The 17,533-nt window shown below is 42.9% G+C and overlaps 1 protein-coding gene across 3 annotated transcripts in view; it reads left to right on the top strand.

Moving 5' to 3' along the window:
* The window catches only part of GRM7 (glutamate metabotropic receptor 7), a 206,532-nt gene that overhangs the window by 93,628 nt on the left and 95,371 nt on the right, over positions 1–17,533 (top strand). For all 3 annotated transcript variants that reach the window (XM_026857425.1, XM_026857424.1, XM_026857426.1), the window contains exons 5-6: positions 10,189–10,389; positions 16,444–16,583. In XM_026857425.1, the coding sequence (XP_026713226.1) occupies positions 10,189–10,389; positions 16,444–16,583 (341 nt within the window). The remainder of the gene's footprint in view (positions 1–10,188; positions 10,390–16,443; positions 16,584–17,533) is intronic.

Below are 17,533 nucleotides of genomic sequence, written 5' to 3' on the forward strand. Positions count from 1 at the left end.
AATAATTTATTTTAGGGCAAATAGTCGACTTGGATACCCTTTCACAGCTGCCACTGGGCACAGCAGAATTTACATGCCTGTATCTCAGGGTGGATTTTTGCCCAGGATTTTGTGCTGTGTGATTGATGACAGGCAAGAGCAAAAAAGCTTTTGGTTAGCTCTTGTTACAGAGATTGCTCTGTGCCTTTTCTCCTCCAGGCTCCAAGGTGTGAAATGTGTATTAATGCATGTGTGTGAAGGTATATAATATTGCAGTGCAGAAAGGGTAAAGACTAAAATTTATTTCTTTTGCTTGCCCTGCCAGCTATGAATAAGGTTAAAGGGCAGACCAGGATGAGAGATTTATCTTCTTAATTACATCCCGTGTTCTGTTGCAGGTAAATAAGTTGTCTAGGTAGTTATTTGCCTGCTTTGCTAGTCTGGCCTGCCTCTTCCTCCCTTCTTTCTTGAAACACCTGCATAATGTTTCCTTGCTAGTGAGTGGCTGATCTGTATTTTTGTAACAGATTTCCATTGACAACTTCTGCTTTTTCTTTCTTTCTGGTGGTGATTGTCTTTCAAGTTGTCTGTGATCTTGGTTATAGGCTCCCTCTCAAACTGCAATGTTCAAGGCAGAAAAAAAAGTCTTCAGACTGCCTAAACATAGCAATGCTAACACCATGAGGAAGAAAAGTTGACTTTTTTTCTGAAAAATGTGAAGTGCACAAGTTTAGAAGCAAATAAACCCTGTTATGCACTAACTTCTGAGTTGACTGGTTATGTGCAACACCTTCTAAACAAAATATTTTCCATAGAATATCAAATCTGTGGCTCTGTGACAGGTGTTACACGGGCTGTTGTGCCAACGATGACCCTCACCCTGCCATCCCAGCGGAGGCAAAGGATGGAGACAAGCAGCACAACAAAGATGCAAGGGATATGGATGGATCAGTAACCGTGGTAACACCTGTGAAAGGTCAGGCCAGACTCAGGACCTTTAAATGTGAAAAGGTGCTGGGGACATCAGCCCATCCGCAGTGCCTGTGTACCAATGCACACAGCATGGGTAACAAACAGGAGGAGCTTGAAAACATGATGCAGCACAAAAATCGTGATGTCGTGGCTATTACGGAAACATGGTGGGATGTCTCCCATGACTGGAGTGCGCCAGCTGATGGCTACGAGCTCTCTAGGAGAGATAGACAAGGAAGGAGAGGCAGAGGGGTGGCGCTGTGTGTCAGGGACTGTCACGATTGCTTCAAGCACAAGTATAGTGAGGACAGGGTGGAGTGTCTTTGTGTTAGAATCAGGGGGAAGGCCAACAGGGCAGATGTTGTAGTAGGAGTTTACTACAGGCCACCCAACCAGGACAGAGAGGTGGATGAAATATATTGTAGGCACTTAGGAGAAATCTCACAATTGCGTGCCCTTTTTCTTGTGGGAGACTTTAATTTCCCAGACAACAGCTGGAAATACAACACAGCAGAGTGGGACCAGTCCCAGACATTCCTGAAATGTGTAGGAGATAACTTCCTGACACAGCTGGTGAGAGAACCAACCAGAGAAGGTGCCCTGCTGGATCTCCTCTTTGTGAATACAGAAGGACTGGTGGATGATGTGATGGTTGGAGGACGACTAGGGCACAGCAATCATGACATTATAATATAGTTCTCTATTCTTAGAGAGGCCAGGAGAGGGGGAAGCAGAACTGACATCCTGGACTTCCAAAGAGCTGTCTTTGTCTTGTTCAGGCACCTGCGTGACAGAATCCCGTGGGATGGTCCTGAAGAGTACAGGGGTCCAGGAAGGCTTCCTTTAAGAAGGTAGTCTTAATGGCACAGGAGCAGGCAGTCTCCAGGTGCTGTAAGAGAAACTGGCACCAGAGAAGACCACCCTGGCTGAACAGGGAGCTTTGGCTGCAGCTCGGGGAGAAAAGGAGAGTTTACAGCCTTTGGAAGAAGGGGCTAGCGACTCACAGTCATTACAAAGGTGCTGTGAGGTTATGCAGGGCAGAAATCAGGAGGTCTAAAGCCCAGCTAGAAATAAATCTGGCTTCAGCAATCAAGGATAACAAGAAATATATAAGTACAGCAACATCAAATTAAAGACCAGGGAGAGGCTCCATCCCCTGCTAGACACAGGAGGAAACATGGTAACAAGTGATGAGGAAAAGGCTGAGGTGCTTAATGCCTTCTTTGCCTCAGTCTTTAATAACAAGACCAGTTGTACTGAGGGAATCCAGCCTCCTCAGCCAGAAGACAGAGACTGGGAGAACGACCCTCCCACAATCCAGGAGGGGACAGTCAGTGACCTGCTGCATCACACAGACACTGACAGGTCTATGGGACTGGATGGGATACACCCAGGGGTGCTGAAGGAGCTGCCTGGGGTGCTCGCCAACCTGCTTTCCATCATTTCCCAGCAGTCCTGGCTGACCGGGGAGGTTCTGACAGAGTGGAAGTTGGCCAGTGTGACACCCATATATAAGAAGGGTTGGAAGGATGATCTGGGAAAATACAGGCCTGTCAGCTTGACTTTGGTGCCCGGGAACCTGATGGAGCAGCTCATCCTGAGTACCATCATACAACACACGTGGGACAGCCAGATGCTCAGGCCCAGTCAGCGGGTTTATGAAAGGCAGGTCCTGCCTGACAAACCTGATCTCCTTCTAGGACAGGGTGACCTGCTTACTGGATGGGGGAAAGGCTGTGGATGTTGTCTACCTTGACTTTAGGAAGGCTTCTGACACTGTTGGTGTGTAACACTGAGGCCAACTGGAGGAGTTTCCATAAGGCCAAGTGCCGGGGGCTGCCCTTGGGCCACAACCACCCCCAGCAGCGCTACAGGCTTGGGGAGGAGTGGCTGGAGAGCTGCCAGTCAGAGAGGGACCTGGGGGGGTTGATTGACAGCCGGCTGAACAGGAGCCAGCAGTGTGCCCAGGGGGGCAAGAAGGCCAATGGCATCCTGGCTTGTGTCAGCACTAACGTGGCCAGCAGGGACTGGTGAGGCCGCCCCTCGATTCCTGTGTTCAGTTTTGGGCCCCTCACTACAAAAAGGACACTGAATGACTCGAGCGTGTCCAGAGAAGGGCAACGAAGCTGGTGCAGGGTCTGGAGCACAGGTCGTACGGGGAGCAGCTGAGGGAACTGGGGGGGTTTAGTCTGGAGAAGAGGAGGCTGAGGGGAGACTTCATGGCCCTCTGCAACTCCCTGACAGGAGGGGGCAGAGAGGGGGGATGAGTCTCTTTAACAAAGTGACAAGAGGTGATGGCCTCAAGTTGCCCCAGGGAAGGTTTAGACTGGATATCAGGAAGCATTTCTTTCCAGAAGGGGTTGTTGGGCATTGGAATGGGCTGCCCAAGGAGGTGTTGGAGTCCCCATCCCTGGAGGGGTTTAAGAGTCGTGTTGACATAGCGCTGAGGGATCTGGTGTAGTTGGGAACTGTCAGTGTGAGGTTAATGGTTGGACTGGATGATCTTCAAGGTCTTTTCCAACCTTGATGAGTCTGTGAAATTGTCCAAGTATGCAGTATAACTTAGTGACCTCTATGCCTTTATTTCAAAAAGTTAACCTCATTTAACATCATAGTGCTTCAAAATGTATGTCCCTGAAATTCCTAAAAGATCCTTGCAATGGTTCAGTCGACCAACTTTAAACCAACCTTGAAGAGTTTATTCTGAAAGTAATTTGTGGATTTGTAAATTCTATTATCTTTCAGAAATATAGTTTAGAATCACTTATATAGATTGCTGAGGTGATTTGCCAATAAAGCTCCGTGATTTGATGCCTATCTTCTTGCTACTTACATACGTGTTCCTCTGTTTGCAAGCTGCATTTTTACCCAAGTGCTCAAATATAAAGATAGCTCCAGTTTAGGCCGCCTAATCTTCAAAAAGTGCTGCTTCTATACATTTGCTTGATCACTGGCTTCACTGGCAATTATTGCTACAGGAAGTTTTCTCCATTTGCACGTTAGCAATATAAAGCTGTAAAGTGTCTGTGGTTTACGTCAGCGTTGGCTAGCCTGGTACCGATTTTTTCATGATTGTAGTATTTCCGTGATGGAATATAAATGAGAACTATTGCGTATGTTTTCATAGGAATGTTGAATGCGCAGAAAACATCTCAGGTAAGAAAATTAGTTCAGTTTTCTAATCTAAGATCTGTTCCCTTAGATACACATGCACACCTGAGAACAGAAACTATTACAGTGGTTTGAATCAGAGTAATTGAGGGAAAAAAAAAAAAAAAATCACTGACAGATGGAAGTGGATGTAGCTTCATAAAACTCATTGCATCAAGACTTTCTGTAAACTGCTGAATTATTATGACCCTTACTATGTAATATTATTATTTCTGTTATTGGAATAACAAATTTTTGGTAGGACTTCCTGCTCCTTTTAGCTCCTTTTGGTTTTCACATTAATACTTATGACTGAAGATCAGTTGCAGTACAGGATTTTTTTTTCTTCTCTGAAATGAGGAATATGTTGTAAGGTATTGCGAGAGCCTTGTTTCCAAAGTCTGGTTGGAGTGTTAGCTGATTAGGCATAGTTAAAGCTGACTACATCTGCTTTCTCTGGGTTTTGTTGGTGTTATTAGAGTCACTGTGTACAGCTGTGTCTCTATATATCAACTGTTGCAGATGTCTGGCTCTGGGTCAAGTGTATACCACCTTAAGAAAAAAAAAAAAAAAAAGCCTTTCCCTGCTTGTTGTTGGCGTAGGACAGTTGGCCTGACTTCCAAATTTGTGGTACAACATGAAGTTATCTCTCTTCATCAGAGTCATGGGAGGCTGTAGAGCTATGCCGACACTGAAGGTTGCGCAGGACATTAGGGAGAGGTTTCTGTAGTCATGAGAAATAAGGCAGAAATGGCATCAGGGAGGTGGGTGATCTGGCCTTCCCAGGCTGTGCTGCTGCTCAGAATCTTGACAGAGCCTGGAGGAGATGATGTTTAGGCCGAAATTTTATCCTAGCACAGAAGGATATTCTTGTGTGGTTAGCAGTAGAAACTTGAAAGTTCATCAGCTTTCCCCGAGAAAATCCGTGGGGATTGGATTGATGGTCTTGAGATAAAAGCTTTTGTCTATAATGAGATCTTCTGAATTAGGGTGGCCTGGATAGATGGCTGTAACTACATAGCTGTATTATTGGATCTTGTGTTTCTTTGTAAAATGACAACACATGGATTAAATTGCAAAGAGTCCTGATTGACATAGTGTGCATGTTTAAATTACAATATTTACTCTAGCGTATTGTTAGCTTTTCTCAAGCTCTAGTACTCAGCCGCTTTCAGATAAAACGTTTATTTGAAGGGGACTTCAGACTTTACACCTCCTGTGTGTGCAGTAGTGTCTCTACCATGAGTATTCAAGGAGTGATAGCTCTGATCTTATTTTTGAGATCCCAGGACATACGTACTTGTCTGTTAAAGCTGGATCCATTTGTTTTGTGCTGTTGTGCGTGTGTCTGGAGAGCCGTGAGTACAGTCGTTGCAGATGCATAGGCTGAGCTCTTTGCACTCTGTAGCTGGAGGAAGCTTCAATGTCATTATGAAATAGCATATATGGGCGCTCGCACAGTTACAGACTAATAATTGTAGCTGTTGCATCACGGATGTCTCTTTGCTCACAGGCATCAGGTTTCTAATGATGCTAAATATGCTGGGGATGGATGAAGGGTATATATTTTTCTGTCAGCACTTAAGCTGCTGAATTCTAACTTGTACAAATAATAGCTGCTTGTGTGATAATGTGAGCATTCTGCAATCTTTAAATTAAATCTCTTGTTAATGATGACTATCACCAGCTTCTCAGTAGTACTATTATGTAAGTTCTTTTAAAAATGTGTTTAATCCTTCAGAAATTGAACCAATGTCTGAATTTATCTAATGTAAGCACCAATGAAGTGGGATTTTGATGTCTGTCTCTATGAATTATATGCTATGAAAATTGTCCTTGCAACACTACTTATACGTTGTAACACATTCCCTACCTTATGTGATGATCAATGACGAGTCCAAAACAAAATCAACTGAAGGAGAGATGTTGAGAAAATGTAATGTGAAAAATGATGTTGTTAGCTCCTTTTCCATACAAGGAGGTGTTAAGCACTGCCTCTATGGAGATGCAGAAAGTGTGACCAGGAGTTCTTAAACTTGCATTTCATTTCTGTCATCTGAAGGAGATTGTACAAGAGGACTTCTTTCCCTCTGTATTCTCACTACTCTGGGTTTGGGGCTTTTTTTTTTCTCTTTGTTGCAGTAATCTTCTCTTGTGAAGATTTGCCTGAAGCAAGAGACCTAGCTGCTCCATCTCTTAGGAATCATGATGATGAGCACTTGAGACTCTAGTAGGAAGTGAGGTTAAATTATTTGTCATCACCTTCAAATAGATCTTTTGGAAGCAAAAAGTGCTCATGTCAATAAATTGCTTTTGTGCTTCATCCTTCTGGTGACGTCCTGAGGTACTCCATTTCAAATCCATGGAACAGAAGTGCATTCACTTGAAATCACTTTGTGTGCATGTGTCTCGGGTGTCTGCTACTTATTGCTTAAGAAAATAGTGTTGTTGCTTGGCTCCTTGTTAAAGAACAAGGATGTATAAGAAGAACAGAAGATTCACACATCACGGTGCAAGTGGGGTTTAATTCTGTGGGTTTGGGCTCTTCTGATAGCGTGGAGGGTTGCACGGGTTTTTGCTGCACCCAACACCTGAGTTCATGTGTTGGCTCTTTCCTTTGCACCAACATTCACTCTCCCACAACCCCCCCAATGTCCTAACGCACTGGGCTGGGGTTTCAAGACTGCTCCTTTGCCAGGAGGCACATGCAGCACCGCTATTGCTGCTTTTATCTGTAAGAAGCTAATGACTTCTGTGGGTTTCCTTCTCTTCCAGGAATCATTAATAATTGAATTTCTACACACCCATATATACAGGCGCTATTCCCGAAGCATGTGGTAAAACTTTCTGCTTGTCTTTTTCAGCTAAACCTAAGAGGGGGAAATATTTGCCGCACTAATGTTGAAGTTGGAATTAAAACTGTACCCATCACTTAGGTTTATCCCTGCCTGAAAATGGACTTTGGGCCTGATTTGCTGCTCACTGGCTTACTGTGAAGGTAGTTTGATGTAAACTGGGAGGAATGCTCTGTTTAACTAGGCCCGTTAATTTGGACATTTTAATTTTATTTTTTCTTTTAACATTGAAGTCTGAAGACTATTTTACATATGTAAAATATGGCAATTGCTTCTCAGGTTCTTCACTCGTTCAAATTTGGGCTAAACTTCTAATTACAATAAAAAGTATCTTTAAAAGGTAACTCAACCTATGTTTATATGAAGGATAGCATACTCTTGTTCTAATTGTATAAATTCATGCATGTTTTCTGGGTAGGCAGTTACATTTGACTACATACCTGGATTAGTTATGCACAAATTCTTGATGTTTAGTACTTGACTAAATGGCTATTTTCAGTACAGGAAGTTACTGGAAGTTTTGTTAAGTTTCTCAAATCTTTATTATTTTCATACCTGGACACTATCAAGACTGCTCTAAGTTGTTTGTTTTTTTTTTTTTTAATGCAGATTTTGCTCAGGTTCCTTTCACAGATATCTTTGCTGCTAAAGGTTTTCTTTCTGCTGTGTATTTGGCCAGCTGTGCTTCTGGAACTTAATATGCCTAATCAGTATTTTTTGTGTGCAGCATTTCAATCCTAGATTTGCTTCCCTTGGCATGCATTTCTGTTGCATTGCTAATTTGGTTATGTAGCTGATCTGAAACCACTTAAAAGCATTTTCCTTGTCAAGGCCTGGAAATGTAATAAGTTCTGTAATCAATGAGAGGGGAGTGAAATAATGAAAAGGCCAGTACGTGGATCTTCACAGTCTGGAAGCTCTCTTACCCTGTTGAATTCTTTGCAGGATATCAGTGTTTCCAGTGTAGCTCAGACTTAAAATTATGGGACCTCGCTAGAGGGTCTCAAACTTAGTGTGTAGGTTGAGCAGATCAGATGTCAGTGGTGCAGCTTGGTAATTACAGAGGGAAGCAAAGAAGGAGGAAAAGTGTAGATAATTAAAGATGTTCATATAGGGGGATTATATCTTTGCTTATCTTCAAATCACTTTTGTGGACATATTTAGACATTCTTTGTGCTTACAGAATTTCTGCAAAAAGGTGATGATCTCTCTGTGCTGTTCGTAATTCTGGTCTACTGCCTTGTCTGCTCAAAGAAGGAAAAAAAGGATTGTTTGGGACTCTGCCTTTTTCTCATGAGCTAAATAAAAAATTGAAAAACTTTACTCATAGGCTGGCTACAAAATGATTCAGCCCAATAGCTGAATCGAGGCAATGCCCCGAGGGGAGTCGTGTCGGAAGACCTGGTCTTCTCTCTGACAATGCTTTCTGTAAAGCCAGCCCTGCCATGAAGGGTGGTGGTGTGGGCTGGCTCTGGGCAACAGGGTCTGGTGCTGGTGAAGCGGCCGTTCATTAGCACAGGAGGGAGAGGTACAAATGTGCTAGTTGAACAGCAACAGGAAGATGGACGTCTTGCTTCTGTTAAAATCATTCGTTCTCAGTCATTAACAGCTTGATTTCCTTTCCTTATTGTTATCAATCAGCTAACATAAATTCACTCATCACTATTTCTAATTAAGAATGTTAATGAAGGAATTTTCCCCACTTGTATCCTTCAACCGAGCATTTACTTTGATTGAATGTCTAAAATATCTGCAAGAGGTGACTCCGAGGGCTGGTCTCTTGGAGCTCCTGGCAGTACCCAGAATTGCAGGTACTACAGGAAGGTGGTCAAGGCTGATGTAAGGTTAGAAAGAAATGTGATGCTGCAGGTGGGAGAAGTGGGATATGGTGTCGCCACCCTTGGAAAATAATAGATTGCACTTCTGCTGCTTTCCTCAATGCAGCTCAGAACACTTCACAAGCAGTGATTATGTTTCACAAAACCCTGGTGAGATAGGTAAGTATAATCACACATTTTGCAGCTGGACAGATTGAATCATGCAGGTGTTACTTGGAGAAGGTAAAACAAGAAGTTAGTGGACAATTTGAGGGGAAAAATATAATCAAAATATTCCTGATTTTCAACCTGTTGTGCCTTGCTTCAAGCTCTGAAAATAGTGTTTAGTGTTCTGCTTAATTGCAGAGGCACCCAGTTATCTGTTCACACCACCATAAAAGCAATAAGACCACCTCATTGCCTGGTTTTACAGTCATGGTACCAGGTTACAGATCCATCTCGGGTCTGAGAGGGAAGGACTGATTAAGGCACATGCCTACTGCTTGAAATATTTAGATTGACCTTTTCTGTCACTGCTCTTGGGTTCTTTTGGCTCTTTGTGGTTTCATTTCTGTGTTTCCATTTTCCATCTGCAAAATGCCTCCCTCCTCTCAGACTTCTTTTTATGCTTCAGCCTGTTGGATGAGGAGATCTCTAAGGCGGAGGGTTCGTCGTTTCTAACACGCTGGGTGCTGCAGCGATTAAGGAATGACTTTCAAAGCGCTGCTTTTCCCCCTGTTGCAGCTGAGATGACATTGAGCAATTGGATTCCTTAAGTTCTCGCCTGCTAAAATATTTTCAAGGCAATCAGTGGATTCTGAGGGGCAATTCGGTCTCTGCAAGCTGGGGAGAAGGGGGGGAGGTGTAGATAATGCAAACATACTGAGCTTCCCGAGGTGGCGTTAATAGCAGGCCCGTTCGCTCAGTTCTCTGGAGCACTCTTTCGGTTGCATCTCTGAAGTGATTTTTTCTTCCCTCAATCTGGCTCTGTCTTTCAATTAGAGACTGGGATTTGCAGCAGAACAAAACATCAGACTTTAAAATACCAGCTGTGCTTTATTTTAAATGCTTTATTTTTTCAAAGACATACTTTGGGAGCATACGGAGTCTGGTGTTTTCTCTCTCTAATATGGTCCCTGTAGGTTAGAGTTTCAAGTTTGTGATTATGGCAGGATTTGTTTCTCTGGATTATGGTAGAATAACTTGCAAGAAGTGTTGATAGTTCCACTATCAAGAAAGAAGGTTTGTTTTTGTTTTAATTGGTAAAATCATAACTCAAAATGTTTTACTGTATTCACTAAAACATGCAGTTCTTTAAATGTGCTCTGAGAGGATTCAGTTGCTTTTGACATCAGGAAAACACTGTTCCTTACTGTCCTTGTGTGTGTGTATGTGTGTGTGTTTTTAATGTGCAGGACAGGAGAGAATTGGCAAAGACTCCCACTATGAGCAGGAGGGGAAGGTCCAGTTTGTGATCGACGCTGTGTATGCCATGGCGCACGCGCTGCACCACATGAACAAGGACCTCTGTGCCGACTACCCGGGGGTCTGCCCCGAGATGGAGCACGCGGGAGGCAAAAAGCTGCTCAAGTACATACGCAGTGTTAACTTCAACGGTGAGCTGAGACTGCTTCTTCAGCAGCATATTGACCCATGTGACTTCTCTCCATTTCATTTTGCTTTTATATATTTTTTTCATTTAATGCAGAACAAGACATCTTTTATTGTTACTCTAAAGTTTGTGGTGGAATACCATGTTTATTTAGTATCTATTTGAAAACATCATGTTTTAGCCAAGGCAAATAGGCTGCTACTGCCCAAAGACAGAAGTCACTGCTGCTATTTTAGGATACCTTCCAGAAGACTGATTTCCTAAGGGAGAAATAACTGGGTAAAAGCCTGAGCTTGTCTCTGACTAAATATATGCCTGTAGAAACACTAGAAGTTTGTTAGCATCACACATTATTTTTTCCTCTTTATATTGTTTTCTGTACTTGGAGAAAACTAACTGGATGAAATTCTGGTACCCTGAATCCAGCTTAGCTGCATGCTCAGGGGAAGGGAGAAGACAGCTAATGGGCCAGGTCCACTTGCAGAGCCACAACGACGTGATTTAGACAGAGGAGTTACTCCAGCATTCTTTCCTTTAGTAAGACTTCAGAGGAGATGAAACATCCTGGAAATGAGGATGGGTGCACTTCAACTCTTTGCTTATCACTTCCACCTTCTCTTCGCAAGCATGGCAGAGATGACTGCAATACCACCCCTCTGTTTCACACAGTACAACGGACTTTCATGGGGTTTTCTCTGCATTGCTCTATAAAATCAGGTCTTAGTATTGGCAGAATTTCTTTGTCTCTATATGTTTTATGGCAATTTTATTAGTTTCACTAACATTCGCCTGCAACCATCTCAGAGGCACCAGAGCAGATCACCTACAGCAGGTAACATTACAGCAGCCTGATGTTATTTCTCCTTCATAAACCTTGCTAATGTACTTACCAGGAGGCCTTACTGCTCTTGCCCTAGCTCTGTATAAGAGAGAGATCTCAGATTTAACCAGGAGTCAAAAGTTAGACCTTCAAATCCATATTTAGAACAGATTTAGGAAAGTACTGAAAAAATACCTTTTGGAAATGTGTGCAGCAGCCAGGGCTGCTGCTGCCGGGGAAGAGGGGTTTGCATAAGCTTCACATCCTCATCAGGTGGCACCGGGAGGCATTCCCTGCTGCGATCTGCTAATAAACATTCTTATTAATAAATTTAACAAAGCTTACACATAGTCAATAGGACCTGAGAGGTTTAAAGGTAGGAACACAGATGGTATTTCGTGGTCAAGCTTGGTCATTTCTGCCAAGGGTATATTCCCTTCCTGTGTAAATCATCTTACAAACAGCAAGGTGAATATGAGGAGATTTAATTTCTTCCCTTGAAGTAAGTGGCGTTAAATACAGCCAGGAGCAAACCTTGAGACAAATGATCTGAGGAGGCCTGGTAAGTTCTACTTTGCTCATTTTGGAAGGTTAATTATAAAGGACAAAGCTCCTGTAGTAGTGCAGCATTCATGTACAGGATTGCACTTAGTCCAGTTTAGTCCTGACAAGTAGCTCATACATGGTCATCTCTAGACAGTTCTTGCATATAAAGATGCTGAATGCTCGTGTAATCATTTTAATAGAGCTGAGAAATAATTTATGAGAAACTGGGTGTCCATTTCATGTTGCCTGCTCTCCAGCTGCAAGAACTGTTTTTCACCCACTTTTTGGTTTCCTTGGTCAGGCTTTTAAAAGATTACTTTTTTCCCTCCATTTGTGATTGATTTACATGGCCATATGGTGTTTTTCTTTGCTTGTATACATGTAGCTCATGTCCAGCACAGGGACTGAAGTAGTGATTCGCTTATTAGCAGGGGAAGGAGAATGGTGGCACCGTTGTAATTTCTCTTGGCTCTCTGAGTGTAGGCATTTTCCATGAGGTAAGAACTAATTCCTTTCAAGGTTCATTATCCAGGGGCAGAGTTTTCTTGTCATATTCATAGTGCATAACTGCACATGTGTTTGTACACCCAGGCTCCATGTTCAGCTGTGACCCTCCTGGGGCTTGTTCCTTGGGCTATGGAAAGATGCTCTGAAGCCAATTGCTTCTCAGTATTCTGTAAAAGTAAATTCCCAGAGTCGCTGTGGATTGTTTCAGTCTTCCCAGTGTTGCCAGATAAACAACTCTCATACAACTCACCAAACAGATGAGGCCAGCCTGAAGAATGCAGAGGGATGAGGGAATGGAAGAAGCGGCGAGAGAGGCTTTGGCTGGTCTGGGTGGTGTATTCCTGCTGATAAAGCCTGGGAGTTCCTGTGACATGGGTGCTGGTGCCTACATGTTCCTTGGGCATCACGTCATGGCTAGGAGGGCAGGAACAGAAGAGTGCGCTGCTGGGCTTGTCAGCATTCTTGATTTTAGCCTTGATCTTAACCTGCCCTTCCCCAAGTCACTGGAGCAGCCGTGCAACTCCATCTCATGAAGGTTAGGACTTGGAAAGCAAGGTTTAGTCTACAATTAAAATTCTTTTCTCACAGTCTTCTACCTAAGTTTGTAGTAAAAGCAAACTAGAGCAGTGGGAATGCTTTGTCCAAGCCGTATGCCAGAGAGGAAAAAATGTAGCCCATTTTCAAGCATCCTGAGCCCATGAGCTTGAGATCCTCTTTGCATGTAATAGATTTCATTGTCACTGTGTATTTGAAATCATCCTGCCTGTACACGCTTTTGGAGTCTTCTCTGCCATGCAGAGGTAATGACATTCATGCAGAAAGAGTTCAAGCAACGCTTTAATGAAGAGAGACTGGATTTGTACTGTGAATTTTGATATCATCACACTACCTTGAGAACAAAAAGGCCCAAAATATGGAAAACTTAAAACCTCAAGTGCTCATGCAGTGAGATTCTGAAAATCTCAAAGTGCAAAGTGGTTGTATTTTTGCCAGTGTAAAGGCTAGATTCTGTTCGTATGAGCCCTTTTAGTCTTCAAACTGCAGTAAACGTGAGTTGAATAATAAAAGAAACACCTTAACTAGTTAGACCTGTCTAGCAACCTGTCCTTCTATTAATTCATTTCTCATCTTGTGGTATTAAGAGATCGAAATCCTACAAATTCAGTCAGATCGTGTCTTTTTTTTTTAATTCATCCTGCAGGTGAAAGGGTGTCATGTACTCTCTGTGTCTGTATAGTGAGAAGGCAGATTATTTGGTGGGAACTGAAGATGAATTAAATTGTCATAGCCTCTGAATGAGCAAGAAGCTGCAGTCTAGAGGCTAACAGTTTCTGAACTGTTTGCTAGGGCTGAGCAAAATTCTCATAAATCTTACTAGAAGGAAAAAAAATCCTAAGTTATCAAAAAACAACTAAACAACCATATGTTTTAATAATTAGAAAATCAAGGAGTCAAATGACAAATAGGATCATTTTGGAAATACTGTTTCTTCTCTGTAATGCTTTTCATTATTTTCGTAAGTGCACAAAGGAACTTGAGTTGCAAGTGGAGATTGAAATGCTGTCACAATTTAAAACAGGGCTGATGGGTCCCTAGAGAGAGATGGTACGTACAGAGCACCAAAGCGTGCACCGCGGAGCCCACACCAGGGTTAAAGAAGGCTTGCACTTACTCAGAGATTCTTGGCTGGGAGTCCAATTACTCCCAACTTCAAAGTCAGGGAATGGGATGCTTCTGCTTGACTTATGACCTGAGATTATCAGTTCTTTGTGTCTCTGTAGATACTTGTCTTCTCTACAGGCCTCAGACTTTTCACCACTTTTTTTCTGTTTAATGCGTAAATGGTGACGTACCTGAAAATAACAGCAGGTGTTTCCTACTGACTATCAAGTACCCATATCCATGCATGAGGTTGATGTCCCAAGGGACTGTGCCCTTAGTGGCCTCTGGAGGTGACCCAGCGAACTATGCTGTATCGTGCCATGCTGCTGTGGAGTCCACAGCCCTGTAGCATCCAAGTGCATCCACTGATCCCTAGAACTATTTTAAATGTCAGTGTTTAAAAGCTGTCTCCATGCAGCTACACAATGCAACAATTAGCAAAAAGTTTTCTTACTCCTTTGAAGCACAGAAATCGTGCATTTTGGAGTGACAGTTCCTGATACCTTCTCACTTCAGGGCCTCTCAGGTCTATAACAGCACCTATCCTTCATGTTGGCCTTCTGCTTCTTGGCCCCGTTGTCCACTGCCTGCCCCTGGAGCAGGGGACAGGGGTACTGCCAGCACGGTCTGCAGGCAGGTGGATACCCAGCCAGGCGATGGAGAGCCTTGGGGTGGCTGTGACTTAGCCAGGAGGGCTCTGGGTGACATTCCCAAAGGCCCACAAGCGTGACCATGGATGTGCTCTTGGCTGCTTCCCTTCAACCTACAGAAGACTTGAGGCAGTGAGTCTGTCTTGGCACTGTTGGCTTTGGCATGGCCATGATGGTGGTGTCTGCTCTCAGTCTGCCTCCTGACATGCAGACATGGACACTTCTTCACGTCTCTGCTGGGGTTTTATCAGTTTGTGGGGAATCCACAAATGTCTGTGTTGCATTTTGGAAGCCTCACTTGAGCTCCTACCCTTTGAATTGTACTTTTTTTTGTCAGCTCTGACAAAACCGAGCTTAACTAATAATATACAGTCTTTTAAGAGTCATCATTAGCTAAATCCCATTTACCATTTGTGCTGACTTTCCAAAGGAGCCTAGGAATTAGAGCCATTTCTTCTTATTCACTTTAAGTGTTTTCACTGTAAATGTATTCTGGCTACATTAATCTGTAACGACAATTAAATATCTGCCTAGTGTGCATAAGGAACCAGTGAGGGGAGATTTCAGTGGAAGATTTTCCGTAACAGCCTTTGAACTGAATCTGTATCAGATCTCAGAGGATTGTAGGATAGACAGGAAACAATTTACCAGAGTAGAATGGAAACTATGCTAATTCACTCCTTCAAATCTTTTCTCACTCACTGGAATTCAGTGAAGAATGGGAATCATGAAGAAAACCATAATCTTAAAGTTCAATGCTACAACAGGAGAGATTTTTCATTGCTTTAGGGAAGAAAAAAAACTTACGCAGGAGGAGGAAGCTTTGAATATAGATATGCTGGGGTATTGTCATAATCTTCAATCTTGACACAATATTACTCTACCCTACTGAAACCTATTTTAATATGTCATGAAATAAATGTCACCCTTGAAGGTTTCTCCTAGAAATCTGAGGAAATTCAACACTGCTTTGAATTCTCAATTTAAGTAAGGGTTCACATCTAATGCCATAGTAATTAAAATTCAGATTCTGCTGAGAACTCTCCTGAGGATCAGGAATTGCTGGTCCCATCACCCAGCTCTCGATGCACCTCCTAAGTGCTGGCTTTGCTCAGCACCAGGCACAAAGGATGGGTTGTGGGGGTATCCTGGTCTTTTTGCTTACCCTGCACTTCCTCACCCTGTTAGTCACCTTAGCGTAGGGCAGATAAAGTTAATTCAGGATCCTTATCCTGAACTGTTCCTGACTGAGATACTTCTCAGCCTGTGTCAGTGTCATAGAGCCTAAATAAGGAAGTACACAAGGAACAGTCTTCCTATAGCTTAGTCTGTTCTTTTCCATCCCAACTGCATGCTGATTATGGGAATAAGAACATATTGTGGAGGAGGAAGCTATTTCTGGATGCTAGTCAAGATTCACTAGACCTGGGCTGACTTCTGACAGCAGTATGTCTCAGAAGCAGATGGAACATTTTCTAGGGAAGAAAAAAAAACCCACCAACATTTAGAGACTCCATTCACAGGAGTGATTTTCACTAAAGAACTCCCTAAGGAAAGCGAGATGGGAAGGAGGCTGGAGGGCAGGAAGAAAAGCCTTCTGATATTTCTTGCTTTGTGCAAAGCTGGAGTAAATCTAGTTTTTCTTTGTTATACTGTTAATCAGTAGGTTTGGGCCGTGATAATTAATCTCTGGAAGAAGGCTAGGATGGAGCCACTGTGTCCTGAAGTACCCGTTTTAGATGTACGGGATGATGGATGACCTCTGTCTGAAACACACTGGCAGTCTGAAAGCTCTCAACCACCACTGAATAAAATAGATATTGTAAAGATTTGGTGTTTGTTGGTTGGATTTTGTCTTGTTTCCTTTCCCCAGGCAGTGCTGGCACTCCAGTGATGTTCAACAAAAACGGTGATGCCCCAGGGCGCTACGACATCTTCCAGTACCACACCACCAACACCAGCACCCCAGGCTACCGCCTCATTGGCCAGTGGACAGATGACCTACAGCTCAACGTGAGTCTATTTTATTCTTTGCTTGCTCTTATGTGTCAGGTATAGTCACTAAATGTGTTTTTTCATCCTCCAAGAATTAATAGGGATCTTTACTATTTCTTCACAGCTGCACAGTGAGGGTTTTTTGCACGTTATCCCCTTTTACTCTGTCCTTCAACCTTTTCTCTGGACCCTGAGTACTAAAGTTCCTCTGAATAATAGACACATTAGGTGATCATGCAAATTTTATTACTTTTGTAATAAAGTCTGAAGTTCCTAGTTGCCAGCTTGGCAAATTAAGCAGTAATGCATTGTAGATTGAAGCCAATGGGCTTTCATTTGCAGATGCTTTTCAGTTTTTCTAGTTTTAGAGAAGCTGAAACTAAATGTTTTTTGGGTGACTCACTCTTCCGGTGTTACTTTTAAGCACATAGCAAAGATATCCATATGAATGAGATGGCCTTTTTGTAATGATGCCTAAAGAAAAACAAGCACATCAGAGCAGGTGATCAAAGACCCTCAAGATACTTCGATATTTCCCAGCTGAAAATAACACACAACTGGTGGCTGAGAAAGCTGAGACTCCAGTGTCTGTGCCAAGTCTCTGGAGATTTTGGGTTCAGTCTTCCTGCTTGACTTTGTGCAAGTTGCTTGAGCTTCAAATTCATGGAGAAGTGGTCCCAGTTTAACCTTGTAGTTATCTGACTCCTTGTAGATTGTTATTAAAGCACCAAGGCAGCGTTCTCAGTTCAGTTTGGTTGCTCTTCAGCAACAGAGTCTGAATAAAATCGATGTATTCCTGAAGTGAAATGCCAGCTGCTACAAAAGGGTTTTCCTCTCTCAGCCAACTTCCTACCCAAGGTTATAACAGCTTCCTTCCTTGACATCGTAGCCATGGGCTACCTGAGTAAATAAACCCACCATCGTTTGGTGCGTACCTGAATGCAGGACACTCTCTCTTTCTATTTTTA

This window comes from Athene cunicularia (genome assembly GCF_003259725.1).
Source record: "Athene cunicularia isolate RWA chromosome 12 unlocalized genomic scaffold, athCun1 chr12_part1, whole genome shotgun sequence".
Lineage (NCBI taxonomy): Eukaryota > Metazoa > Chordata > Aves > Strigiformes > Strigidae > Athene > Athene cunicularia.